The sequence below is a fragment of the Malaclemys terrapin genome, chromosome 9, assembly GCF_027887155.1.
Source record: "Malaclemys terrapin pileata isolate rMalTer1 chromosome 9, rMalTer1.hap1, whole genome shotgun sequence".
Taxonomy (NCBI): Eukaryota; Metazoa; Chordata; order Testudines; family Emydidae; genus Malaclemys; species Malaclemys terrapin.
Window position 1 is genome coordinate 87,398,179 of NC_071513.1, and position 27,546 is coordinate 87,425,724.

Genomic DNA, 27,546 nt, shown 5'->3' on the forward strand with positions numbered 1-27,546 from the left:
GTTACAGACTAGGGACCGAATGGCTAGGAAGCAGTTCTGCAGAAAAGGACCTAGGGGTTACAGTGGATGAGAAGCTGGATATGAGTCAACAGTGTGCCCTTGTTGCCAAGAAGGCTAACAGCATTTTGGGCTGTATAAGTAGGGGCATTGCCAGCAGATTGAGGGACGTGATCATTCCCCTCTATTTGACACTGGTGAGGCCTCATCTGGAGTACTGCGTCCAGTTTTGGGCCCCTACAAGAAGGATGTGGAAAAATTGGAAAGACTCCAGTGGAGGGCAACAAAAATGATTAGGGGACTGGAGCACATGACTTATGAGGAAAGGCTGAGGGAACTGAGATTGTTTAGTCTGCAGGAGAGGAGAATGAGAGGGGATTTGATAGCTGCTTTCAACTACCTGAAAGGGGGTTCCAAAGAGGATGAGTCTAGACTGTTCTCAGTGGTACCTGACGACAGAACAAGGAGTAATGGTCTCAAGTTGCAGAGGGGGCGGTTTAAGTTGGATATTAGGAAACACTTTTTCATTAGGAGGGTGGTGAAGCACTGGAATGGGTTACCTAGGGAGGGGGTGGAATCTCCTTCCTTAGAGGTTTTTATGGTCAGGCTTGACAAAGCCCTGGCTGGGATGATTTAGTTGGGAATTGGTCTTGCTTTGAGCAGGGGGTTGGACTAGATGACCTCCTGAGGTCCCTTCCAACCCTGATATTCTATGATTCTATGATTTCCAGCGACTTGGCCCAATGTTTTCTTTTCTAATTATACCTGAAAAGTTCAATGAAAGTGACTTGAATTTGCTGTATTTCAGTGGATGGGTGTTGAAGATTTCAAAATGCAACTCATTCAGTTAAAAAGCTCAGAATTGTGGACATCAAAGTTTGTGGATCTGCGGAGTGCACTTGAAGCTACCGAGAGAGATCATGGGGCCTCTATTCTGACCTGCTGGATGTCCCTGCCAGTGAAATTTAACTGTTTGAAGAAAATTGCGTTTGCAATGCTTTCAGCATTTGGATCCACATACCTGTGTGAACAGGTATTTTCACACATTAAATCTGTCCTGTGTCTCTCTTGGAGCTGGTTAACAATTGATCACTCAGAAGCCTGTGTGCAGCTTAAAGTATCCAAATATGTGCCAGACATTGGAAAACTCAGCAAGGAAAAGCAAGGGCAAGGATCACACTAAACTGATAAGATCTGCATATTAATTTAATTTTGAATAAAGCTTCTGAAACATTTTGAAAACCTTGTTTACTTTACATATAACAGTAGTTTGGTTATATATTATAGACTTATAGACTTTAGACTTCTAAAAAACCTTAAAATGTATTACCGGCACGCAAAGCCTTAAATTAGAGTGTATAAATGAAGACTCGGCACACTACTTCTGAAAGGTTGCCGACCCCTGATATATAATCTGATTCAGTTTGTCCAGGACATAAAATTATTAATTTTTTATCATATTTCTGTAGGTGATATTAAATAGTCACCACCTCTCTTCAGTGCCATTGCCTTCCAGCCCTTCTCTTACTAATAAATCTTGCTTTATTTTTCAGAACTGTCGCTCAGTATGGGCTTAACTGTCACCTTGATTGCATGCCTGTGTAGGGGAGTAAGGAGGCATAAGGAGCTTCCTTATTTCCCTGCATGGGTTATTTGCTTTGCTAAATCCTGCTAAGAGGGGAAGACCCACTGCTGTGCTGCTACTCTTTTTCCAGCACAGGTGTGTGGTCTCCTCAGTACAGAGGGAGAAGTAAGCTCTCAGAGATGCAGTCTGGGTCCTGCCTTGCTCACAAAGCAGCACAGCCATGCACACTGCCCCTTGCTTCGGCTAGAGTGCAAAGTGCCAATCAGCTCTGTACAGACGTTCCCTGCTCCTCGTTTCTTTCCCATTTTCCCACCTCCTAAATACTGCACTGGAAAAGGTTACAACTGTATTTCTTACAGAGCAAAATCTTTCCACTCTTTTTATTAGAGCCTGACATCTATGTGTGATCACTTTCAATGGAGTCTAAAATTCTGCACTAAGTACTAGATTGTGCAGCCCTTCATCACCTTGTTGACCACTTCTTTGTACAAGCTGATGCACTGATGCCAATGGGACTATTCCTGTGAGCAACCGCTCACAAGCATGTGGAAAGATTGCACAACTTCATCCTTGTGGGGAAAAAGAACTAGGTGGCCTTCTTTATGACAGCCAAAGTAACACCAAAGGCCCAAATTCAGGCCCTCTGACAGAAGCTAACTATACATACGGCCTTTACATAAAACAGTACAGGCCAGGGCCTGAACCAAACTAAGCTGTTCAATTCCCTGCCAAATACGGTCATGGGCTTTGACCAGAGGAGGGAGGGGAAGGAAGCAATGCAATAGGCCATAACAACAGAATAACTGCTTGTTTATGAAAAACATGATAACTGCCTGTCTGTAAGAACATGATAACCGCTTGTTTATAAAACATAATAACCGCCTATATGAAGAAATTGCTTCTAGTAAAGGTCAACTTCTCCTATAGTTCCAGCTATCCGCCAACCAGCTAATCATATATCATCTGTAGGCGTCCCGTAATAAACTCCTATGACCCCGGAAAAAAACAATACAAGAACAACACCCCAACTGGTGCCAAGTACCACCCATATCGGAAACCACCAAGAACCCCCACACACACACCCAATAGGCACCCAATTCTCGTAAATAATGAGGGAGCTACCGGGAAAAAGGGACAGACCCCTACTCTTATTTTCGCATAAATGATGTATTATTTGTACTATGCTTGTGATTTGACGGAATAAAGGCAGCCTGCGTGCTGTGCTAGGCGTGGTTGTTTCCGGACTGCTACCCCAATGCGTCGGTATGTTTTGCAATAAACTGGCCTCAGGCTTGAGTCTGTGAACTAAAATCAATGCGTGGGTGACTTTTTCCACGACACCCTTAATTATTGAACTATTGGATCTGGCAAGATACTGCGACAGGGTTACATAAGTTATTGCTTGATAAAACATTAGAATTCCAGTTTAGTTATGCTTACGGGTCTAAAGCTATGAATGATAAAGGAAAATCAATACTATTGCTTGACTTAATTAAAGCAATGGCAACATTTACTTTAGCAAATGCAGCTAATAATTTGAAGAATGGTGAAACATTTTACTGGAAAAAGCCATTCGCCTTCAGGAGTTCTGGAAACAGTACCTAAGCCACTGAGGATAACATACTATATACTCATCTTTTCTGTCATTAGGAATGTTTAGAACATAAAACATTAAAAAATGGTAAAAATTTCCCTCATCTCATTATAATTGATTACTTGTATCTCACACACACTTGTATTTTTGCCATATGATTAAAGACTATAGACTTACTGGGAGTGAAAGGAGGATAGTTTAAATTGTTTGGGTCACAGCCAACTGTTGAGCCTCTTATAAAGCTGGATATTTCATTCATGTCCTGGGAAAAAAAAAAGACGTAGATTATGATAGGATTTGCTTAAATATCTTTCCCTAATGAAATCCTTATATTTTATTCATCAGATCATTTAGGAAAGGGGGAAAAAAAATTTAACTAAAGTGCAAATGTACTCAGCTGTTTATTTGCAGGACTGCACCCATGATCGGTATAAAACAGTGGGTTTCAATCTTTTTTTTACTTGCGGACACCTAAAAAATTTCAAATGCAAGTGAGGGTCCCTTTGGAAATCTTAGACCCTCTGGGTCTGCAGACCACAGGCTAAAAACCATTGGTATAAATGGTATGTATATATTATATTTCACTTCAAGCTGTGACAGATTCAGTCCCAGAATGACAGTTCATAATGCACAGTCTCTCACTCGACATTTGAAAGAATTGGGCATGAACTTACCTAAGAGGTATGAACTAAAGGCATTCATAAAGAATTGTTGTTTTTTTTTTCATGTAGTAGTATTCAGAATCAAAGTACATCAATCTTTTTTATAAACCCAACTGTTTTGCAACATACAAAAGATAGTGGGCCTGTCTCTGATATCACGTATAAATACAAAGCAATGAACCTAAAGTCAATAAAGTAACCCCGGTGTGAAATGAGTGCCTGTGAGATCAAAAATCAGGCCATGTATAATTTTATCTTATTCTATGACATTAATTGGAATTACACAAGTTGTAGCCAAATCAAATATTAACATGTTGCTGTATATTAAGGAAAGGTTTCTGTGAATCATTAAATAGCAGAGTGTGCAGGTTAATTCCCTTTACATTTGTACTTTCTCTTGAAAAAGGAATAGTTCAATTTTGTGAGGCTTTATCGATTGAGCCCACCCTTCTTCCATTTATTTTCTCACCCCTGGATGTATTCAAAGAAAAGGGCTTAATTTTGCAAACATATAAGGCCTGATTCACATCACCACTTTCTGGAAATGTAAAGGAATCTTAAAGTGAGACTTTAAATACCTTCACACATACACTTAAAAGTATATATCAAAAAGTGTCTCTTTTTCATCAATTGCTCAAAACAACATCTCTTTGTTTCAAGAGATTGCAGAATACAAAGATTTTACAGACACTGAATCATTGGGAACTGGTTCCATAACACTAAAGGAGCATAAAGCATTATAGACCAATTCATATTGGGAACAATTTGCCACCATATTAACCTTCTGCTTACTAAAAATGAATTATGGTGGTAGTCACCAGAAGATGGTGCTGTTACACATAGTCTAACAAGGGTTTTGTTTATTTTTTGTTCTTGTTTGTTTGTTCGTTCTGGGGGCGTGGTTTGTTTTGCTTTGTTTTGACCTTATGTGCCAAGTGCCTAGTGTGCAGTCTTTGAAGAAATACTGTGAAGTTGTAAGTATTTGTGATGTCGTTTCGGGGGGGGGGGGGGGTAGCAGTTGCTACAAACACAAGCCAGTTTGGTCTCTGACTTAATTTCTATAGAGTCAATTCTTGTGGCAGAGTTGCTTCCTCAGAACCAGGAACTGAAGTTTGGGCTAAAAGAGGCAGCATTTGTGTGCCCTTTCTGGACATTTTTGTTCAAGGATGGGTGGGTATGTGATGTTAAATAAACCACTTATTCTAAGAAAATAGCAGACTCACAGATTTCTGCTCCATCAGAGGACTGGTCTACAATGTCCCAACAACAACTACTACTACTTAGCAGAGAGACTATAAATATAACGCTAGATAATGAGAACCAGATCCTCTATACACACACACACACGCTGCACCTTCTGTAAAATGGTTGGTTTGCCCTCTTTTAAGCACTCCTCCTGTACGATCAGAAAAGGTTTTTGCTCATTTTTAATATAGTATCATACAGTAATAAGCTTAGGCAGAAGTTTATGCACACCTCACTGGGTGATAGCTCAAGCAGAGCAAAAATCAAAATTCAACTGACTCTTTCTCATTTTGAGTAGAACTTGACTCCGCTTTTGTCCTGGGACTGCTCAGTGCATAAGAGAAACATTCTGCTTGCAGTATTGCAGGCTGGGAACCCATGGCTTTATTCGGCTACCTAACAGAGCAAGGAGGGGAAAGCAGTACACCCACTAACAGGAAATAAGAGAAGGGTGGAGCATGGGTGCGACCCATAATACTCTGAAAACCCCCCGTAACCCCTTGATGATCACTTCACTATCTCAGTAGTTCTATTTAAATCAATGGAGCTATATGCATAGAGCTAAGGCAGAGCCTTGCACTGGCGAGCAGAATGGAGTCTCACTACTCCAGGAGGTCCACTGGGGGCAGATCACAGTTTGCCTCCTTGGTGTGCTGTGAGTGTTTCACAAACTGCTATCCCCTGTGAGGATGCAGCATTCTTCCCCCCACCCATGTGGCTAGCCAGGTCCACATGGGAGTGGACATGGCTCCAGCAGTTCCCTTCCCCACCCATCTGTGGATGCATATAGGGTGCCTACCTTGGAAGAACAACCCAGAATCAGCCCTGTGCTCACTGATGTGCAAGGGGCATAATTTTAGCTGGCCCTATTTCAGTGTTGATAGGCACCTACTTGCCTCCTCTCTTCACTCTGTGCCTGCATAAAGAGCAACCCGAATCTAGCCATGGGAACTACATCAGGCAAATAAAGGTGGCACAACTGAACCCTGAGATAGGAAAATGAAAGAATAACCGAAGTCTAAGGATAACTTTTTGCTTCCATATATAAATCTTCATGGTGCCTTCAGCACAAGTGTTGGCTCCCTGCCATACAGTTTGTGAGAGATGAAGGGTGAGGAGGGGTATTTTGTGATTGTCTATCAAATTCTGCAGTGTAGCTAGAGATTGTAAAAGCTGTCCCCAATAATATTTCCTACAACTGGTGACTGACATGATTTTTAGTTGACATCACAGCACTGCGTTTTCATATGTATCCCTAAATACACTATGTAAAAGGTACGCATGGAAGAACACCGCAAATTTATGCTGGAGAAACTTTACTCTGGTGACCAAATCCTTTACAGAAATTTTTTGCTCTCATGAAAAGAGCAATACAATTTATACTTGCTAACTTGACCCAAATGAGCAACAGAACCACAGAGTCAGCAAAAATAAACTGTCACCTAGAAGCAGAAAAGGGTGTTTCTTGTAGTGGTTAAGAGCGAGTAATTTAAAATTGTAATAGTTTGGGGATTTGTTTATGTTTGTTGGATTTTTTTTCTGAAATTAATGTTGCTTATTAAAAAAAAGAAGAAGAAGAAGAAGAAGAAGAAGAAAAAGAAAAAATATGGTCTCGCAACCCTTTTTATTTCTAAATAACATGCCAGGGTGCGTTTATGCTGCTACAGAGAACAGGAATCACAATTCAGCGGTTTATGAAACAAACATTCAGATTAAAAACACCTATTCTTACACCAGCATTAGTAGTGGATTAGCCGAAGCATGGCCAGTGCATGCCATGAACTATCAAAAGGCTGCCAACAGCTCCACATGCCCTCATCAGATGCAAAGTAGCAAGATAGTAGAGAGCCAAAGGGAGAAAAATCATTTTCGAAATAAAAAGTATCCAATTAAAACTTGAAAGACACTAGAAACCCATGTGCGTGTGCTCGTACACATGAAGGACAGTAGTCAATTCGCTTTTGATGTTGCCGCCGCCACATGTTCTATTTGGGTTTGTCATGCTCAGGAAGAAGACTCTTTTCTGTCCCTCAGAAGAAAGCCTGTCCAGTGTGGTTCTCTTTCATTCTGCCTAATGGCCCTTGAATCTGAAATATTATTGGCCCCAAAACAAATGGGATTTGACTTCCCACACTGAAATATAGTCCAATCCTTTCCTTTTCAGTTTCTACCCATTCTTTTCCATTCAAGGGATTCATCAAAGCCTGATCTCCGGCAAATTTGATTCCAGTCATGAAAGTACAGTAATTTTCCTAGTCATTTTAGATAATCAGAAACTATTATGCAATATACTAGAATTACGATGGCCTCAGATATCTATTTGCTATTAAACATATTTTACGTTGTGAATTCCTGAGTCTTAGAACTTAACATGAATTGAGCTACAATGTAAGGAGAGAGTATATCAGAGTTGGCAAGTCTAAGGGCCACAAATCTAGTCGAACTCCATACAGCCTGTCTGAATGAGACCTGAATAAAAACTGGGGAGAGGTATACAGAACATATGCATTACCATGTTTAATTAAACATATAGGCCAACATTTTCAACCCTAGAGTGCCTAAAGTTAGATTGCAACATCCATATTTAGGCACCTAAATACAAGTTGAAACTAATTTTCAGGTCTGCTGAGCACCCCACAAATCTCACTGACCTCACTGGGAGCTTTAGAGGTGTTCATCATTTTTTAAAATTAAGTCACTTTTGTTTACGAAGCTAAATATGGATGTAGAAGCCTAAGGTTTGAAGTTTTGCTATGGTATTTATCTCCAGTAGACTAATCTGGGGGGGGGGGGTCAAATCTGGCAAATCTTGCTCAGCTCTACCTGACTTCAGTAAGTTGACAACTGGACCTAAACTTACATGGATTCTGTGGAGGAGGAACCCCTCCAGAGAGAGCACCAGGGTTCTCTGCTACTTTTGCGGCTCCTAATCTGAAATAGTGACTGCAGAAGGACTGAGTTGAAACTCCCTGACCTATCTGGATTTGGAGTGTGTGAATTTTAGTCCTTCAGTACCCATGCAGGACAGCTCCACATTGTCCAATTAATCATGATATAAATAGGTTTCCAAAATTTGTCCATGGTTTATATAGGCAATTATCCCGACTAGCTCTGGGCTTTGTCAATGGTTTATAAACTTGGTAGTGTGTTAACTCTCAGTGAATCTCCACAAATAAATACACAATTCCACTTTGAACAACTATATCGTTTGCCAGGTAGAAATTTGGCTAAAAAATGATTTGCAAGAAAATTGAAATAGCACTTGTTGATTTAGAAAATATTGATTAACCATTCTAATTTGAAATCAGCAGTTTAAGGTTGTTAGTCATAATTGCAATATGTCTTAGACTCTTTTCTCCGAAGTGTACTAGCTTGTTATGGGCAAGGAAGAGAAAGATTAAAATTGTTGCTTAATGTTTTTAAAAGAACCCACTTCCCAGTAATCCCTGCAGCTGAAAGTAACAAATATGGATAAAAGGATTTTCCTCTTAACTGTGGATTGACTAGCATTGTTATTCTATACTACACCCACCGATACGTTAACAGTCAGCCTGATTGCTTTTCACTTCCATGTTTTATTTTTTGCCCCTTCATTGGGTCATGCATGAAATGAGACTGTAAGTTCCTCTAAGTACCTAGCATAATTTTGGATGCTGTAATATAACTAGTAGTAACTTCTGTTTGCACTCCTGCCCAGAAAACAAGATGCAGGAATGTGAAATAATGAAAGAAAGATTAAACAAATATTATTTCTGAATGTTCAAATGAAGTGAGGGTTTATTTTGGAGCCAAAGTTTGGAGGCTGGGGTCCCACTTCAGTTGGAGTATTCACAAACTTGAAGTTAAACACATGATGAAGTGCTTTGCTGGGTCAGGGTGCTGTGTTAGAGAGAGAATTTTACTGTAGCTAAACTGGTGCCTAATAAACCAAAGCCCATTGAAGTCAATGGAAAGATTTCCACTTACTTCAGTAAACCTTGATTTGCTCATTCCTAGACTGAGAGAGTATAAAAAACAAGTTTGGTCAGTTAAAAGTTGTTTTTCACCAGCTACCACATTTTTCACTAGAGGTGAAAATATTGTTAGCATTGTAACACTCATAACACCGGTTTGGAAGAGTTATTAAAAAGGGCAAGAAATCTCATTCACTCTCCCTCCTTTATTATTTTAATACTTTTTTGCAGGGTAGGGATTTTTTGTTGTTGTTGTTTTTTGCAGACACTGAAGCTTCCTCTCCCATTTACACAATTATGAGCTAAGTCAAGTTACTTTAGATGCACCGCAACATCATAAATATAAATACACTAAATACATTGGATGAAATCCTGGCCCCATCAAAGTCCAATGGCATTAGTGAGGCCAGGATTTCAGCCAATGTGTTTTGTTCTCCAGCTAAAAGATTAGGAAATAAGTAGTATTTTGATTTTAGTTTTTAATAAGAAACATCCCTACAGTACAAAAAGATGAGATTGAAAAGATGTTTCATCCTAAACTCTCACTAGCTTCATATAAAAAAAAGGGATGAATGACTTACAATCCAAATCCCATCATACTTCACTTGATCGTAAAAGAGCTTACATTCTTCTATCCACCAGTTGGTACATTCTGGGTTGGTGTAGTCAGGGAACACAGTCAGGCCTGGCCACACCTACAGTGTAAGAAAGTAAAGAGCAATTGGTTAAACTGGCTATTCCATTAAGAAAGATTTAGCTTTATGATTTATTTCAAACATTTCCATTAGTTTCTAATAATTCTCTCCAGGACATAATTTGAACCATAAAATAAATAAATAAATTTAAATTAATGGAGATATCTCCTAGAACTGGAAGGGACCTTGAAAGGTCATTGAGACTAGCCCCCTGCCTTCACTAGCAGGACCAAGTACTGATTTTGCCCCAGATCCCTAGTGGCCCCCTCAAGGATTGAACTCACAACCGTGGGTTTAGCAGGCCAATGCTCAAACCACTGAGCTATCCCTCCCCCCTAAAAACCATGTTTGGACCTAGTCCTGTAAGAATCTCAGAAAACTCAATGGATTATTTTGTTCTCCAAATGAGGTGGAGGGGAATTACACGGCAATCTTCAAAAACTGTTTCAAGCTCTACATTCAATGATTAGTAGTTTGTATTTTTTTTTTCCAGTTCTTATTTCAAAGAAGCTATAACGGATGCCGGAACTGAAGCCAAGAGTAAATGTCTTGTGTGTGCATACATTTTTTCAACCTCATTTGCCTGGCAGTCCACTTCCATTTGAAGTGCACTTCTAAATAATAGTGCAAAAACACTTGAAGCTGCTTTGTGCCAATTTCTGGGAGCAGCTTCCTAAAATACAATCATCAAGAATTAAGTTGGTGAGGGAGAACATTAGCATCTAAGAATATCCATGTTCTTGCATCAATTTAGATGTGGAAGTTGAGCTAATTGTTTTTCCTCACTATAATAAGCCATATTCTACTTTTACTCTATGCGTGTGTAACTGCATTGACCTCAAAGAAGAAGAAAGAATAAGGATAACATACATTCCAAGCACTTCGGGCCAGATCTGCAAAGGTATCTCTCTAAAGATGCAGATAGTCACCTAATGGGATTTTCAAAAGTGCCTAAGCAAGTTAGGCATCTAACCTTCATCGATTTCAATGGGAGTTAGGTACAAGTCTGATTAGCCAATTTTACACCTTTAGGCAAAATTTAGAAATCTGGCCCTTGAAATGAATGGGAAGAGTCCAATGAGAACAATATTGGGTCTGACACTGTAATTAAATAACCAAGAAAACCGCACTTCAATTTTCTTTTCTCCTTAATATTTTTAGCGTATGTATTTCACTATCTGAACTAAGGATTTCTCCTAAAATATGTTTCAGTTACTGTATTTTAAGGTTTGGGACCCTATCAGAACAAAAACAAAGAAATTCAGGTTAAATCTGACATTCAGTCCTTTATTTCGCATCACACTTGTCACTAGCCTATATCACAACATTAATATTATTTACATTTTAAATAGTTAGAGGGAGGGAGTCGTTTTAATTTCCTTTGATTTTTGTTCAGTGATGTTTGTCTTTTCATCGAAGTAATGAAAATGTTTCATAGAAATATATGAGAGTTGTCACATCATAGCTGTTATGGGCTCATGTAAATGCTTAGTTAGGTATTTTAAATGTGATTCATCAGCCCAACTGCTTCAAACAGCTCTCAGAATTACTAGGGTCTGCAATATGAATACCTATTTAGGGAGGTTTTTAAAACCAGATTATCGACTTGATAGAATGTAATGGTATATATATCAAGTAAATAGTTTTGCAGGCAATTTAAAAATGCATATTCTTTTTGTGATAGAGGCTAACAACTGTGAAGGTTTGTTGTGTTATTATTTCTTTAGACTATTTAAAATATGTTGACATGCCTGATATGTAGTTGATTTAGTTGCTTACCATTGACTTAAAGCAAAAAATTTAATGAGTTGGAACCATCCACACAATTGGCTCAGTCTTCAGTTGCCCTAAGCATGAGCTTGAGACAAATTGGAGGAAGAGGCAAAGGTGGTTCTAAGTGACTTTTCCACATTCCCTGATCCTGGGGTTCGCCATAGCACAAATTAGAGAAGCCAGAAGGCTATTCTAGTTTATTAGAATGGTCCCCTGGAGAGCATTCTGCCAGCCTAGGGATGCCCCTTTCTACCCTGACACCTCCTCCCTATACCTCCTCACCACTGAAGAAAAGCAAGCAGATGGATTAAAGCAGGTTAACTGGGGGTTTACTCATGCAGGGTGAGAGGCTCATGTACCAATACGTTCCTATCAGTGTTACCCCGGGTACTACTAAACCCCCACCCTACCTTGTTACACCCACTTGTTAGGTCTGGCTTTAAACTCTCATCCCTATCCTGCATGTATGTAAGTTTACTCATGTGTGGTTCTGTTGAAGAATGTGGACACATGGGGCCTGATTATCAGCCTGTTGAATAGAAAGAATCAAAGTTACTTCAACAGGCTTTGAATTAGATAAACCTTGAATTGGATAAAAGTTTGGAGCATTAGACTGTAAACTCTTCAGAACAAGGGCCTGCTTCATACTAATCTTCATATAGCTTCTAGCACTTTGGAGCCCTGATCTGGATGGGGCTTCTGGGTGGTTCTGCCTATAACTAATCCACAGTAACAATAAACTGCACTCACAACGAGTCCAGAATGAATCTGACCTTGTTCATTACTTCTCAATTTTCATCATCTTTAAGTCAAAGTCATTTTTGAGTTATACAGATACAAATAAGCAATTTAAATTGATAAACATTATGTGGGAGATTTTCAAAGGCACAGAATGGAAGTCAGGTGTCCGAATACCATTGAACAATCAACAGGAGCTGGCTTCCAAACTGTCCTTTGTGCCTCAGAAAAATCTCCCCGTATCCCATTTTTTCCCTTTTCACACCTAACAGTGTAAATAAAAGTCTTTAAAAAAAAAATCTACAAAAACGAATACATCTTACATTCTTAGACACAGCTTTATAAAACAATTTCCATGAACAGCTAATTTTACTGAAAATTTAAAAAATGGAGTTTATAACAAACGCAGTGACCCAACCTCATCTGCTGTGACAACACATAGTACAGACATAGGGGATTGCAGTTTCCATAAGTAGCTAGTTACCTCTCCAATGAGTTCTGTTATTCCATCTGATGCATTTACCCACACTTTCTTGTTCATTCCTCGATCATAGGAAGGATATGGAGTATTATTAAGGAGACGGGAGGTGGCAATGGCAGGGTCCTAATAAAAATAAACACAAGAGAGAGTTCGTAAGCTCTTCCATTTTTCTGAAGCATGGCAGAATTAGGCAATAGATATATACACTACATACAATCTACACAAAATATAATAATAAACAATTATTGTATACAAGTAATTCTGATAGCAACGTTGTTTCAGTGGTAAAGTGAAATAGTTAATTAGTTCATTACCAGTATAATAATGTATTTTTGTCCATGGTTATGTAGGTCCACAGCAAAGTTAGGAAGGTCCTTAAATTTCTCTCGGTCATAAGTAAAGTCTTTCTTCTCCTCCATATAGTCAATATCAGTGTATTGAATTTCCTGAAAGATAGCGTAGTTTATTTTGTACATTAGAAACAATAGTCTGGGGCCCTGAGTATTTTGATATGATTATGTTCTGTTTACTCTGGAGCAAACTTATTTTTGTTATTTTATTATGGATAGACCGTAAGAACTTAGGATAATTTTCACACTAACTGTGAAGCAGCACAGAGATCATGTAAACTATAAAATTTATCGGGGAGATTTTCAAAGGCACAAATGGCAATTTTGCACCCAACTTCCATGTGCCTAGATGCCTAACTGCCATCTCTCTTTACAATAGTATCCTTCAAAAACAGTAGGTAGCTGTAAAGGCTGTATGCCTCTGACACTGCAGGGTAGGACAGCTCTGGGTGGTGATGGGGAATGTGCTGTGGAACATACTTCAGTGACACTCTACAAAGGAGTGGCAAGTATGCTAGGCACTAGCTCTGGGTGGACTACAGTATGTAAGCATGTATCTCACTTTCCCATCTGCATAATGGGGATAACAGTGCTTCCTTGTCTATCTCATGCATTGAGATTGTAAACTCTTGAGGCACTAACTGTCTCTTAGTATGTGTTAAAATAGCACAAACAGATACTGATTTCAACTGGGGCCTTTAAGGGTATGTCTACACAGCTGAGCCTCTCAGGCCAGGTCCACATAGGGGGCCCATGTCACTGCACTTAAAATAGCTGTTTAGACAGTGCTTTGAAGTTGTGGCTCAGGCTCTGAGGTCCACCTCCATTCCTAGCATTCCAAGCCGAAATGTCTACACAGCTATTTTTAACGTGAGCCCGAGTCGGACGACCCAGTCTGGGAGGCTGTTTAGACATACCTTTTGAGCTATAGTAATACAAAGAATAACAACTGTAACCTCCCCAATTTTGACTCTCAATCTAACATCAAAAGTCCTAAAAGATACTGAAGTCTCTATAAGGTTTGTTAACAGCAGTTTCTATATGTTAACCAGAACTGACTTGTAATAAATTACTCCAGGACTGTAAAAGTAGATCCTAATCTAGGATTTATTCCTGACCTGCTTAAGCACCCCCATTCGCCCCCAAAAAATATTTTACTTACATAGGGTATCCCAATTGCTCTGTTTCTTTCTACCACAACTTTCAATTCATCAAGAGAGGTATAATTCCAGCGACTAAGTTGGAATCCAAGACTCCAGTATGAAGGCATTGCAGGCATTCCTACCAGCTGAAAGTTAAGAAATGAAAATTAAGTAAAAAAAGGGGCGTTGCATTTGCAATGTGTATGTCATTTGTCAGTGCAAGATTACCTAGTTCTTTACTTCTCTGAAACTGCTTATAAATTACTCAATGTCTAGCACTTGGAACCATAATGGATATTATGCAGTTACAACTGTAAAGTTTTTCCATATTTACTTTTAAAAACTACAAACTTAAATTATTTGAATCAATGAAGTTGTGTATATTGCTAGTACTATGAGACGACATAATCCTTATACCTATTATCATCTTCTCTCTCCCTCAGGCCCTTATTCCATTTGACAGGCACTTCTTGTTTCCTATCTTAAACTACACTGTAAGCTCTACAGGGTAGAGATTGTCTTTTATTATGTGCTTATACAGCACCTAATACGTGGGAGCTTTGATCCTGAATTATGCCTTTGGGCACTATCACAATACAAATTATAACAATAACTATGATCTGAGAAGCAACCAATCAATTATTGGAGAGGGATATCAGATCTTAAGTCATAAAGACAAATGATAAAGGAAGAAATATCACTATGGAAAGGGCAGCAAATGTACATAAAAATCCTGGAGCATATGAGAAGTCAGGATTTTAGGACTGTATTATCGTGGATAAGTAATATTAATAGAACTTGGGCCCAGAGCCACAAAAGGACTTAGGCGTTGCAACACTCAGCATGGCAATGCTTCCAGTCGGGAGCGGGGTCCAGCTGCCCAGCTGTCCAGGAGCTGTGAAATTGACAAGACAGCCAACAGCCCAGGCAAGAAACACAGTATCTACACAGACACTGTGTCGCCTAACTACACCAACATAAGCCTTACACCTCTCGTGGTAGTGGAATTACGTCGGTGTAGTAGGGCACTTACATCAGTGGGGGGAAGGCTGTAGTGCAGACACTGACATAATTAGGTCAACATAAGCTGCCTTATGTCGACCTAACTGTGTAGTGTAGACCAGCCCTTTGTTCAGCACCTAGGTGCATTAGAATGTGATCCACAAAGCCAGCACAGTAGGGAAGGAGCTGCCTAAAGTAACCAGTGGGAGATGCCATGGGGGAGGTGTACCTTAAGCCCCAACCCTCTCACAAAGATGATTGCCTAAATCCAGGCTGCAGGGAGGTGCCTATATGTACTAGCAATCCATGAACCAGGGGAAGATAGGTGCTCCTTAGCCTAACGTGCATCTAGGACCCAATCCCATAACACAAAACAGAGTGCTGGGGAGAGGAAGGAGGCAGCCCTTCCTTATAACCTTTGGTCCACACACCGGGGATATGGAAGACCATGGGTTCAAGTCCCCCCTCTGTTTGATGATGAGAAGAAATTTCAACAGGGATCTGCCACCTCTCAGGTGAGTGCTATAACCACTGGGCTATGGAATATTCTGATTTGAGTCTCCTTCCATCTCTCCCATTGAAGTTGCTCTACCTTAATTAAATAATTGAAATAACTGAACTAAATATTAATTGGGCCACAGAAAAAGGGAGAATGACTCTATAGTCCAGTGCTTTGCCCAAGCTCACCCAGCACTCCTGAGTCCCAGTTCCAGAGCTCTGTGCACTAGGCTATATTGCCTCAGTACGTTTTCAGAAGGGACAAGGTGATACCACTTAATCCACCTTGCCTCTTTAATATCCTGAGAGTGACACAGCTACAACTACCCTAAGTTTTCAAAAGGCATTTTATGTTATGTGAGAGGATTCCTTGAAAATGATGTTGACCTGAACAAAGAGAAACCACATACAAATAATGGCTAATGTTGTTTGACCGAAAAATACATTAGCATTACGAGAGGTTTAGAGTAGCACTGGCGGTTTGTCATTGCTAATGGAATCTCTACACTATGGGAAAAAGGCCAGGGAACAAAGGGCAGCACTCTCTTTACAGACTGATACATGCTGTCTTTAAGCATGCATTGAAACATTTCATTGCAATATAATCACAACAAATATGAAATGACTGATAATAGCCTGATCACAATATATCAGCACCTACATTATTTATAGTACTGCCTCATCTGATATAAACATACCTTTACATACTCTTGAACAACTTGCTCTGGAGTGTCTCCTAAGAAGACATAAAAATCTAGAATTCCACCAGTTGTTCTGTAAGTTGCTGCTGGGGCAGGCTGGAGAGCAAATTCTGTCAGAAAAGGAATTATAGAGGAAAGTTTAAACATAAGCTAAACACTCAATGTATCCATGCAATGTTCACATGAAGTAAATGAGTTCAGAAAAAAACAAGGACATCCTGAATCATCCTTGAAATCAAATGGAGGTTGTGAAATATTCAGATTTTATTTTATTTGGCATGCCTTTGCAAAGAAAAGGGAATCTCTGAAGATGCACTGGCTTTCTACAGTCTCAAAAGGCTTAGACTGTTCTGATAAGCAGAGACAGTTGTGTATGTTGCTCTAATGAAAAGCAACACTATGATCCTTTCATGACCTGTCATTACAATTGAGGCCTTGATCCTGCAATGCATTGCCCACGGGCAGATAACTGTGTAACACCAACAGGCCCCGGTCAGCGGTATCAAACTGGGTACTTCTGGAGTTTAGTGCATGAGCGTCTACCGCATGAATTGAAAGCCAACTGGCTGTTAGCTAAGGCAGTAGAGCAGACTCACTTAACTCTCTCAAGTGGTCTCGGTGCCACTAGATGGGACAGAACAGCACACTCAGGAGGTGTGTGGGTTACAGCTGCACAGAGCACTTCACAAGGGCTCCAGCCAGGGACAAATACATTGTGGAACTGGGGCCTTATATGTGATCCTAAAGCTAGTTCTAGAGTAGCCATTGTTCACCTTAAATATATTTAACATTGCTATCTTTATTATATATATAGCTGCTGCTTGATATTTTTAAAGACAGAGTTTCCTGTCGAGTTTTACATGTGTAGCTGTGCTAAAACACATGCCTGATTCTGACCTTTAAATCAACTCACTTTCGTTCACTGTGTAGCAATCCAGCAGATATATATATTTTTTTAAAGTTAAGCTGTAGCAGTTGGAAATAGTTAAAGTGAAGTCTTTCTTACCCATGGCATTACTGTTCATTAAGAACACACCAAAAGAGGCTCCACTGTTATCTTCCAAGCACAAGAAGAAAGTGTGAGCTCCATATAAGTTATGAGTGCCCTTAAAATAAAAGAGAAGAAAAAGAAGTGAATTAAAACCAAATAGGCACACACACACTGATACAGTTTGAACATTTCCTGGAGAGATACAAATTGAAACTGCTGAACATACCAGATAAAGAAACAAACAAAACCCCTGAATTTTTCCTATATTTTTATTTCCTATTTTCTTGCATTTTTCTCCTTGCCGGGGATGTTTTCTATTCACCAATAAATGGAAAGTCATACACAGACAGTTGCTTAAAATGTGCAGATAAAATAGGTAGACAGACATGACAGACCTTTTGATGAGTATGCATGCATCACAATAATGTTTTGGGGAGCTAAATGTGCACATCAAGTAGACAATATACTTCATATGCCATTCAGGGCATACAAATTTCCATGTGTATTCTATGTAAATAAGAGAGTTTGTTTATTTTTAATTACATTACTATCAATATTTGTTTCTTCTATCATTAGCGACAAAAAGAGCTTGTGAACTGATAACAGACTTTGTCATAGTCCTCCTCCTTTCCTGCAAAAGAAAGATCAGCACTGTGGATAAGATCCTCAGGAAATTCAAATCAGTGTGATTGCATTGATTTCAATGGAGCTATGCTGATTAATACAAGTAAAGATTTGGCCCCACAGCTCCACCCACCAAGAATCAAAGAGAAGCAAATCACGGGATGTGGAATTAGTAGAGATGGACCAAAACCAGAATCATTTATCCAACTGCCACTGAAATTTGTAATGAGGCAGAGACATGCACTACCCTTGATTTTGTTTTGTAAAACCAAAATCAAGACTTGCGGTTTTGCTGAGCCACAGTGGTTTTGCTGAGTGGGTTTGCAAAAAGAGTGGGTTTCTATATTAATTAGACCAGGAGCGGGCAAACTTTTTGGCCTGAGGGCCGCATCGGATTTCAGAAATTATATGGAGGGCCGATTAGGGGAGGCTGTGCCTCCCCAAACAGCCAAGCGTGGCCCAGCCCCCAACTCCCCCCACTTCTCGCCCCCTGACAAGCCCACCCCCCCCGGGACCCCTGCCCCATCCACCCCTCCTGCTCTCTGTCCCCTGACCACCTCCAGGCCTCCCGCCCCTAACTACCTCCCGCCATCCCATCCAAAACCCCTCTTCCTTCCCAACTGCCACCCAGGACTCCTGCCCCATCCAACCACCTCTTCTCCTTGACCACCCCCAGACTCCCTGCCCCTAAGTGCCCCCCACTGCCCCATCCAACCCTCCCTCCTTCCTGACTGCCCCCCCCGGGACCCCTGCCCCATCCACCCCACCCTGCTCCCTGACTGCCCCCAGAACTCCTGCCCCCATTCAACCCCCCTGTTCCCCGCCCTCTGACCACCCCCACCCCATCCACACCCTCAGCCCCTGGCCATCCCCTGAACTCCCCTGCCCTCTATCCACCCCTCCCCTCGCTCCCTGCCCCCTTACCATGCTGTCTGGAACACCGGTGGCTGGCGGCACTACAGCCGTGCAGCCTGGCTGGAGCCAGCCACGCACCACGCAGCACAGAGCACCGGGTCAGGCCGGGCTCTGCAGCTGCGCTACCCTAGGAACTCGCAGCCCTTCTGCCCAGAGCACTGGTGCAGTGAGATGAGGCTGCGGGGGAGGGAGGACAGCGGGGGAGGGGTCGGGGGCAAGCCTCCCAAGCCAGGAGCTCGGGGACCGGACAGAATGGTCCCGTGGGCCAGATGTGGCCCGCAGGCCGTAGTTTGCCCACCTCTGAATTAGACCTTGCCTGCGTGTAATTAGCTCCTCCTACGTAATTCCCACAGGCTGACCAGCTTCCAAGGGCAGGAAGTCCTGTGACACATATCATTACCAATACATAATTGGTCTGTCATAAATCCCCTTTTCTCCCTTCCTATAAAGGACAATTCAGACCACCACCCAAATTCCTTGGGAAATTAAAGCAGCATACTAGAAGAACAGGCATGCCTCAGAGCTGGTTCTAGATAATACTTAGAAAAAGCAGTTGCTATATTTGTTCTACCAATGTAGTCTACATTCCCTACAGAACAGTGGGAGAGGGGCCATGGACATACCTCCAGACCCTCTCTATGGCCTGGTTGCTGAAGTCAGCACTCGCTGGCCTTCTCTTGCCTCTGCTAGAGAATTAGGACCAGATTTTTTTAATGGAAGTTGGGTGCCTAGTGATATTTTCAAAAGTACCTAGGCCCCTAACTTCCACTGGTGCTTTTGAAACAACTTCTAGGGACCTATATGCATCTTTAGGTGCCTCAACACCTTTTGAAATCTGTCCCTTAGGCCCAGATCCACAAAGGGATTTAGGTGCCTAAGGCCCAAATTTAGGTACTACTGTGATCTACAAAACCCCTGCTCATCTGCCACCTAACCCCTTAGATGCCTAAACTCACCAGGCACTTACATTTCCACCATAGAAATCCCCTAGATACCTAAGTTTCTGCTTGTGGGCAGATGCACTACTGCCTCAGGTGGGCTTCCAGATGCCTCTCTCATGACTAAACCTATTGCAATTCACAAACAAGGTAGAGATAGGCCTTGCCCTCCCAATCTTGCCTGTGAGGCCCGATTCAGTAGATATCCTCAGAGCACAACTAACCACACACAAAACAGCTGGAGGAGGGGGAAAGAAAGAGACAACCTAATTTATAACCTTTAGTCCAGTGATTAGGGCACTGAGCTGGGATGTCGGAGACCCTGGTACAATTCCCTCACTCTGCCAGGAGTTTCTTACTGCTCAGATGAGTGCCCTAACCCCTGGACAGTGGGATATTCTGAGGTGGGCCTCTCTCAATCTTCTGTTGTTCCATTTTGTATTAAATGACTATTTAAATGTTTATTGGGCCAGAGAAAATGTGAGTGTGACTCTGCAGTCCAGTCCTGAGAGGTGGGAACCTCTATTCAAATCCCTTGGTACAGTGGAGAATTGAACTGGGGCTCCCATATCTTGGATGAGTACCTCAACCACTAATCTAAAAGTTATAGGGAGGCCACTATTTCCCTCCTTCACCCTTCATGAACCCCCCGCACACACACACACCTACAAACACTATTTTGTGAGGAGTTAGGCAGGCACTGAGGCTGTTTCTAGTGCCTAAGCCATTCTCACAAGAGCGCCTAACTCCAGTAGAGAGATTCCCAGCAGTTGACTGCAAGGAAACATAGGCAGCAAACTCTGTGAGACGGGTGGAGTTTACGACACACTCTTTTCATCGGCATCTCCCATTGGATAGCTTAGGCACCTCCCCACATAGTGTGCTAGCTTTTATGGATCCCCTTCTCAGGCATCTCTCTCTCCGTAGGCATTGTATAGGTGCTTAAAAAGCTCAGCATCGCAACACCAAAGTCCCTTTCTGGATCGAGGCCTAAGTGACCAAATAATGGCTGCCAGCTGTACAGTGCAATGTGGGGGAAGGGACTCTATCCACTGACTCCTCCTCTAGTACACTCATGCAGGACAGCCATAATTTAGCTGTATAGCAACCCAATCTTCCAGTTCTTGCTCAGACAAAACTCCCACTGAAGTCAACTGGGAGCTCTGCCTGAATGACAACTGCTGGATCAGGCCCACATATTTCAAAATCTGAACTAATTGCAAACAGATAAGGTTTTCCTTAAAGGCTGGTGGTCAAAGAGATGGGTTTGAATACTCAATAGAGGCCCTGATTCAGCAAAGCACATGCTTAAAATTAAGCACCTGCCTCAGAGCTTTGCTGAATTGGGCCAAAATGATAAATGGTCTTCCTTAAAAGTTACATCGATTAGTTATAAATAACATAGTTTAGGGTCCATAAGGCTATGTCTACACGACGCATCTTTTAGCAACACAGCTATGCCGCTTCAGTCATGCCGCTAAAAGGTGAACAGTGTAGCCGCTCTTTGTCGGCGGGAGAGATATCTCAAACCGACAAAAAACCTCCAACCCCAACAAGCGGCAATAGTTTTGTCAGCAGGAGAACTTTCCCACTGACAAAGCGCTGCTCATGTCGGTAAAACTTTTGTCGTTTAGGCAGGGTCTTTTTTTCACACCCATGAATGACAAACATTTTACTGATGAAAGTCCAGTGTAGACAAAGCCTAAAAGATTTTATATATGGCAAGTGATATGTTTGTTATTAGTAAACAGTCCTTCATTAATAATATATATTGTTTTGTTGATCCATAATGTCTAAAATCTGTCTACATACCAGCACCTATCTGATCCTTAGCTGCTTATTTGCAACTATAGTTCATTAGAGTGCTTACAAACCTTTGCAGACATTTCCCCTTGTAGGCTTGTCTACACTGGACTTTCATCGGTAATGAGAACAAACACCAACAAACACCACCACCACAGTGAGATGTGATTATCTACACTTTCTTTGATAGGATAACGAGCCTTGTGGATAAGGGTGAAGCGGTGGATGTGGTATACCTAGACTTTAGTAAGGCATTTGATACGGTCTCGCATGATATTCTTATCGATAAACTAGGCAAATACAAATTAGATGGGGCTACTATAAGGTGGGTGCATAACTGGCTGGATAACCGTACTCAGAGAGTTGTTATTAATGGTTCCCAATCCTGCTGGAAAGGTGTAACGAGTGGGGTTCCGCAGGGGTCTGTATTGCGACCGGCTCTGTTCAATATCTTCATCAACGACTTAGATATTGGCATAGAAAGTACGCTTATTAAGTTTGCGGATGATACCAAACTGGGAGGGATTGCAACTACTTTGGAGGACAGGGTCATAATTCAAAATGATCTGGACAAATTGGAGAAATGGGCTGAGGTAAACAGGATGAAGTTTAACAAAGACAAATGCAAAGTGCTCCACTTAGGAAGGAAAAATCAATTTCACACATACAGAATGGGAAAAGACTGTCTAGGAAGGAGTACGGCAGAAAGGGATCTAGGGGTTATAGTGGACCACAAGCTAAATACGAGTCAACAGTGTGATGCTGTTGCAAAAAAAGCAAACATGATTCTGGGATGCATTAACAGGTGTGTTGTGAGCAAGACACGAGAAGTCATTCTTCCGCTCTACTCTGCTCTGGTTAGGCCTCAGCTGGAGTATTGTGTCCAGTTCTGGGCACCGCATTTTAAAAAAGATGTGGAGAAATTGGAAAGGGTCCAAAGAAGAGCAACAAGAATGATTAAAGGTCTTGAGAACATGACCTATGAAGGAAGGCTGAAAGAACTGGGTTTGTTTAGTTTGGAAAAGAGAAGACTGAGAGGGGACATGATAGCAGTTTTCAGGTATCTAAAAGGGTGTCATAAGGAGGAGGGAGAGAACTTGTTCACCTTAGCCTCTAAGGATAGAACCAGAAACAATGGGTTTAAACTGCAGCAAGGGAGGTCTAGGTTGGACATTAGGAAAAAGTTCCTAACTGTCAGGGTGGTTAAACACTGGAACAAATTGCCTAGGGAGGTTGTGGAATCTCCGTCTCTGGAGATATTTAAGAGTAGGTTAGATAAATGTCTATCAGGGATGGTCTAGACAGTATTTGGTCCTGCCATGCGGGCAGGGGACTGGACTCGATGACCTCTAGAGGTCCCTTCCAGTCCTATAATCTATGAATCTATGAATCTATGAATAAGAGCAGATGAGGTTGAGTGTGGGAATATACGTTCAGAAAAAAATGACAATCACAAAATGAATAGCATTTTTTTTAAATCAGCACCTCGTATTTGGAACAACTGACTTTACACCACTGATACTCAAGTATCAAAGGGGTAGCCGTGTTAGTCTGGATCCGTAAGAGCAGCAAAGAGTCCTGTGGCACCTTAAAGACTAACAGACGTATAGGAGCATGAGCTTTCGTGGGTGAATACCCACTTCTTCGGATGCCTGTGCCAAAGAAGTGGGTATTCACCCACGAAAGCTCATGCTCTTATACGTCTGTTAGTCTATAAGGTCACACAGGACTCTTTGCTGCTCTCACTGATACTCAGTAGTCTTTTAGTTAATAAGGCATTGTGGGTCAATAATCTGAAAGTGCAGTACGGTTCATCTTTTGTGTGCCAGTGTCAATAAAGCTTGGAACAAAGCCTAGAAGGGTTTTAAAGCTGCTAGCAAGAATCTTCTGTTATATATTTCAAGACAGACAGTAATAAAGATTGGAAACAAATAGTTGTTGACATCCATGACTTACCTAGCAAAAATTCAGCCACTAAATGCAACTTTACTATTATGTGCGTAACTCTGTTGTCATTAAACCAGGGGTGGGCAAACTTTTTGTCCCGAGGGCCACATCTGGGTAGGAAAATTACATGCAGGGCCAGAGCAGCGGTTTGGGCTGTGGGAGGGAGTGCAGGGTATGGGAGGGGGTGCAGTGTGCAGGAGGGGGCTCAGGGCAAGGGTTTGGGCAGAGGAGGGGTGCGGAGTGCAAGAGGGGGCTCAGGGCAGGGGGTTGAGGTGCAGGAGGAGTGCAGGGTGCAGCAGGGGACTCAGGGCAGGGAGTTGGGGTGCAGGAGGGGTTTGGGCTCTGGGGTGGCAGCGGCACGCACCGGTGCCAGGGCAGGCTCCCTGCCTGCCTGCCCTGGTCCCGCGCCGCTCCTGGAAATGGCCAGCACCATGTCCCTGTGGCCCCTGGGGGAGGGGGAGTAGAAGGCTCCGTGTGCTGCCCTTGCCTGTGGGTACCTCCCACAAAGCTCCCATTGGCCGCAGTTCCTGGTTCCCGGCCAATAGGTGCTATGGGGGGCAGTTCCTGGAGGCAAGGGAAGCGCGTGGAGCCCTCTGGCCCCCCCCCCCACACACACACACGAGGTGCCACAGGGATGTGGTGCTGGCCACTTCTGGGAGTGGCACGGGGCCCGCCGCGCCACGGGGGTGGCAATTCCACAGGCTGGATCCAAAGCCCTGAGGGGCACGATCCAGCCTGCGGGCCATAGTTTGCCCAACTTTGCATTAAACTGAGAACGCATGTCATCTTTATTTGCACGGAGCACCTCTTTGAACATATTGTAATCTGGTTAGTTTAGCAGTTGAAACTGAAGACTCATATTAATGTTTCTCAACTTACCCACTGATTCTCAACATTTCAAATAAACATACAAATCAAAATATTTCTAACTGTTCCTTGTGAGGCTTTTTTCCAATCAGTAACATCTAGCATTTAGCAACTGCATTGTGTAGCTGACAAGTCTTTAGAGAAAAACTCAACTAGACCTTGCTAATGACTGGAGTTTAAGAAATATCCAATCCATCGTGGAGAGCAAAAACTAACAACATTTTAAAATGTGTTTAATGCATAATCACTCTTAATTCTCAGAATCCACTTGCTAAGACCAAAGCATAATAAATGAATGATTCCTTACTCCATTGGGGAAAGCATCTCTGGTAAAGATGGGCCACGTTCTCCAGTTAACATCATGCCGGTATTGTGTGTGGACGTGTTCTCCGATTCCATAAATGTTGCTGCTGGGTAGTTTGATTGAGAGCTGCAAATACTGGTCAGCATACTGAAGTGGTCCTATGCTAGTATTGAACCTGATTAAACAATGTAATAAACAAAACAAAAAACCCCACATTAGCTTACTGATACATGAAAGGACTGCTATGGAAAAGCTATTTGCTATGTCTCCATAATACACATGTATTATCTGCCAGTTTTATGGTTTTTTTCCTCTAGGGCTCTTTTTTTTTTTTTTTTTTTTTTAGTACAATTGACATATGTAAATACAAACAAACAAAAACAATATTTAACAGAGTACAGACCTCAGTCTTAAATAAGCTATCACGAGGGGCTTTGCCACAAGCCTCAGGAACAGACTAACTCGCTGAGGTTCAGAGAACCTAATCCCCTCTATGGACTATGTACCTAGGAGGTCCAAGTATGGAACAGGGACAGCAACCTGTATGGGCTGCTATTCTCCTTCTTGCACAGATGGGCATGGAGTAAGCAGCCAGGAGGAGCATAAAATGGGCAGAGCTGTGGTTCTGCCCCCTGATGTGCTGGCCAGCGTAGCCACATTGTCATGGAGAGGGAAATGATTTGCTACTGGTACAAATCTGGAGCAGGTCAGGGTCAGAGTTATGGCTCTGAGAGTCATAATTCCCTCCCTGGTGTGCTCCTTACTCAGGGCAGATTATGAAATGAAATCTTGCTCCTTGATATTTAAATGCTCCAAATCCATTAGACTGTTATCATAATCCCTTAGCAATTTTTGGCCAAAGCAGCAGCTAAGCTATTCAATTTGCCTCTTTATTTCTAAAACAAAATTAAAAATATTGACAGGTTTCAGAGTAGCAGCCGTGTTAGTCTGTATCCACAAAAAGAACAGGAGTACTTGTGGGGGAGCTGTTGAGACATAGATGGCAAAATGAGAGACCGCTGGGAGAAGGAGAGGTACCAGCTCATCCCACTTTGAATTTTTAACACCATTGTAAAGTCTGTCTTACTGCGTGGCACAAAAACTAGGAGACCTATTAAACTCTAAGTTTTCATAAACAGCTGCCTTAGACAAATCCTCAATATCAGAGGCCAAAAATCCCTCACAAACGAAGGTGGCTAGGACATACATTGAGGAAAGACCTGACTAACGTAACAGGGCAAGAGTTGGATGGGTACCCCCAGGCAAGAGGTGATAAGGTAGACCAAGCATAACATGGAAATGCACAACAGAAGCAGAACTGACAGCTATCAAAATGACATGGGAAGAAGGTAAGACTGCATCAAGAGACTGTCTAAGGCCGGGTCTACACTACACACTTACTTCAGTAGAACTACATCACTCAGGGTGTGAAAAAACCACACCCCTGAGCGACATAGTTATACTGACCTTAACCCCCCCTAGTACTATGTCAGTGGGAGAGCTTTTCCCGCTGACGTAGCGACAGCCTCTCGCAGCGTTTGTAGTGTGGACCCGCCTTAAGATAGAGGCAGTGGTGAAGGCCCTATATTCCACATGGAATAAAAAGAGGCACAAGTCAAGTAATTCATACCAGTATAAGTGCTTACACACTAGGGCAGGGGTCAGCAACCTTTCAGAAGTGGTGTGCCGAGTCTTCATTTATTCACTCTAATTTAAGGTTTCGCCTGCCAGTAATACATTTTAACGTTTTTAGAAGGTCTTTCTATAAGTCTATAATATATAACTAAACTATTGTTGTATATAAAGTAAATAAGGTTTTTAAAATGTTTAAGAAGCTTCATTTAAAATTAAATTAAAATGCAGAGCCCCCTGGACCAGTGGCTAGTACCCAGGCAGTGTGAGTGCCACTGAAAATCAGCTTGCATGCCATCTTTGGCCCGCGTGGCATAGGTTGCCTACCTCTGCTCTACTGTATGAGCTAAAAGCCACTGGCCCTTACCTAAGGCTGTGGGTTACCTACCCCTGCAGTAGGGGGATAGTAGTACTTTAATTATACTGGTATAGTTAAAGCAGTACTTTTTGTGTAGACGGCCCCTTAGAATATTAAACTTTGTATTAGCAATTAAGAATAAATGACGCATAAATAAATGAGTACAATGGACAGAGTTTGGGCTCTTTTCAATTTTGATCCTTTTATTTTGTCCTCCACCCTATTTTGTCAGTAATAATAAATAATAATAATAATAAAATATAACAATACTGTGCGGTAATATAGGGCATTGTGGACCAGATTCTTAGCTGGGGGAATCTGGCATAGCTTGAATGATTTCAGTAAGGATCTGGTCCATATATTTACCATTTTTATAAATATTAATTATTCCATGGGAACAAAATATGTACTGTTAAAGAACTAAGCCAGTGATTTGTGCTTTTTGTCTTGGACCATAGTGGTAATTATTGGCCTATGAAATTTCAATTATTAATTGGTGGGACTTATTACGGTAATGAAAGATGATGGAAGTTATTAGGTTTCTAGCTCTAATGATTTTTATTTTAAAGTAAATTACAAGTCACAAGTGTTGGTCTCCCCCAAGGAAGAAGATTTTTATTTTTAATTATTGAGTCAGGTCCTCATCTGGTGTAACTCAACTGAGCTCCATGCATTTCAATGGATTTACATCAGTTGACACCAGCTGAGGAGCTACCCCTTTTTAAACAATGGCTTGTGATTATATAATCAT

At 41.7% G+C, this 27,546-nt stretch overlaps 1 protein-coding gene across 2 annotated transcripts in view; it reads right to left on the minus strand.

The window, feature by feature from the left end:
* Positions 1-27,546, minus strand: part of SI (sucrase-isomaltase) — a 155,808-nt gene that overhangs the window by 107,006 nt on the left and 21,256 nt on the right. For both annotated transcript variants that reach the window (XM_054040390.1, XM_054040389.1), the window contains exons 7-14: positions 24,809-24,980; positions 17,423-17,522; positions 16,414-16,526; positions 14,236-14,361; positions 13,038-13,169; positions 12,727-12,846; positions 9,618-9,731; positions 3,354-3,438 (exon numbers count right to left, since the gene is read on the minus strand). In XM_054040390.1, coding sequence (XP_053896365.1) covers positions 3,354-3,438; positions 9,618-9,731; positions 12,727-12,846; positions 13,038-13,169; positions 14,236-14,361; positions 16,414-16,526; positions 17,423-17,522; positions 24,809-24,980 — 962 coding nt within the window. The remainder of the gene's footprint in view (positions 1-3,353; positions 3,439-9,617; positions 9,732-12,726; positions 12,847-13,037; positions 13,170-14,235; positions 14,362-16,413; positions 16,527-17,422; positions 17,523-24,808; positions 24,981-27,546) is intronic.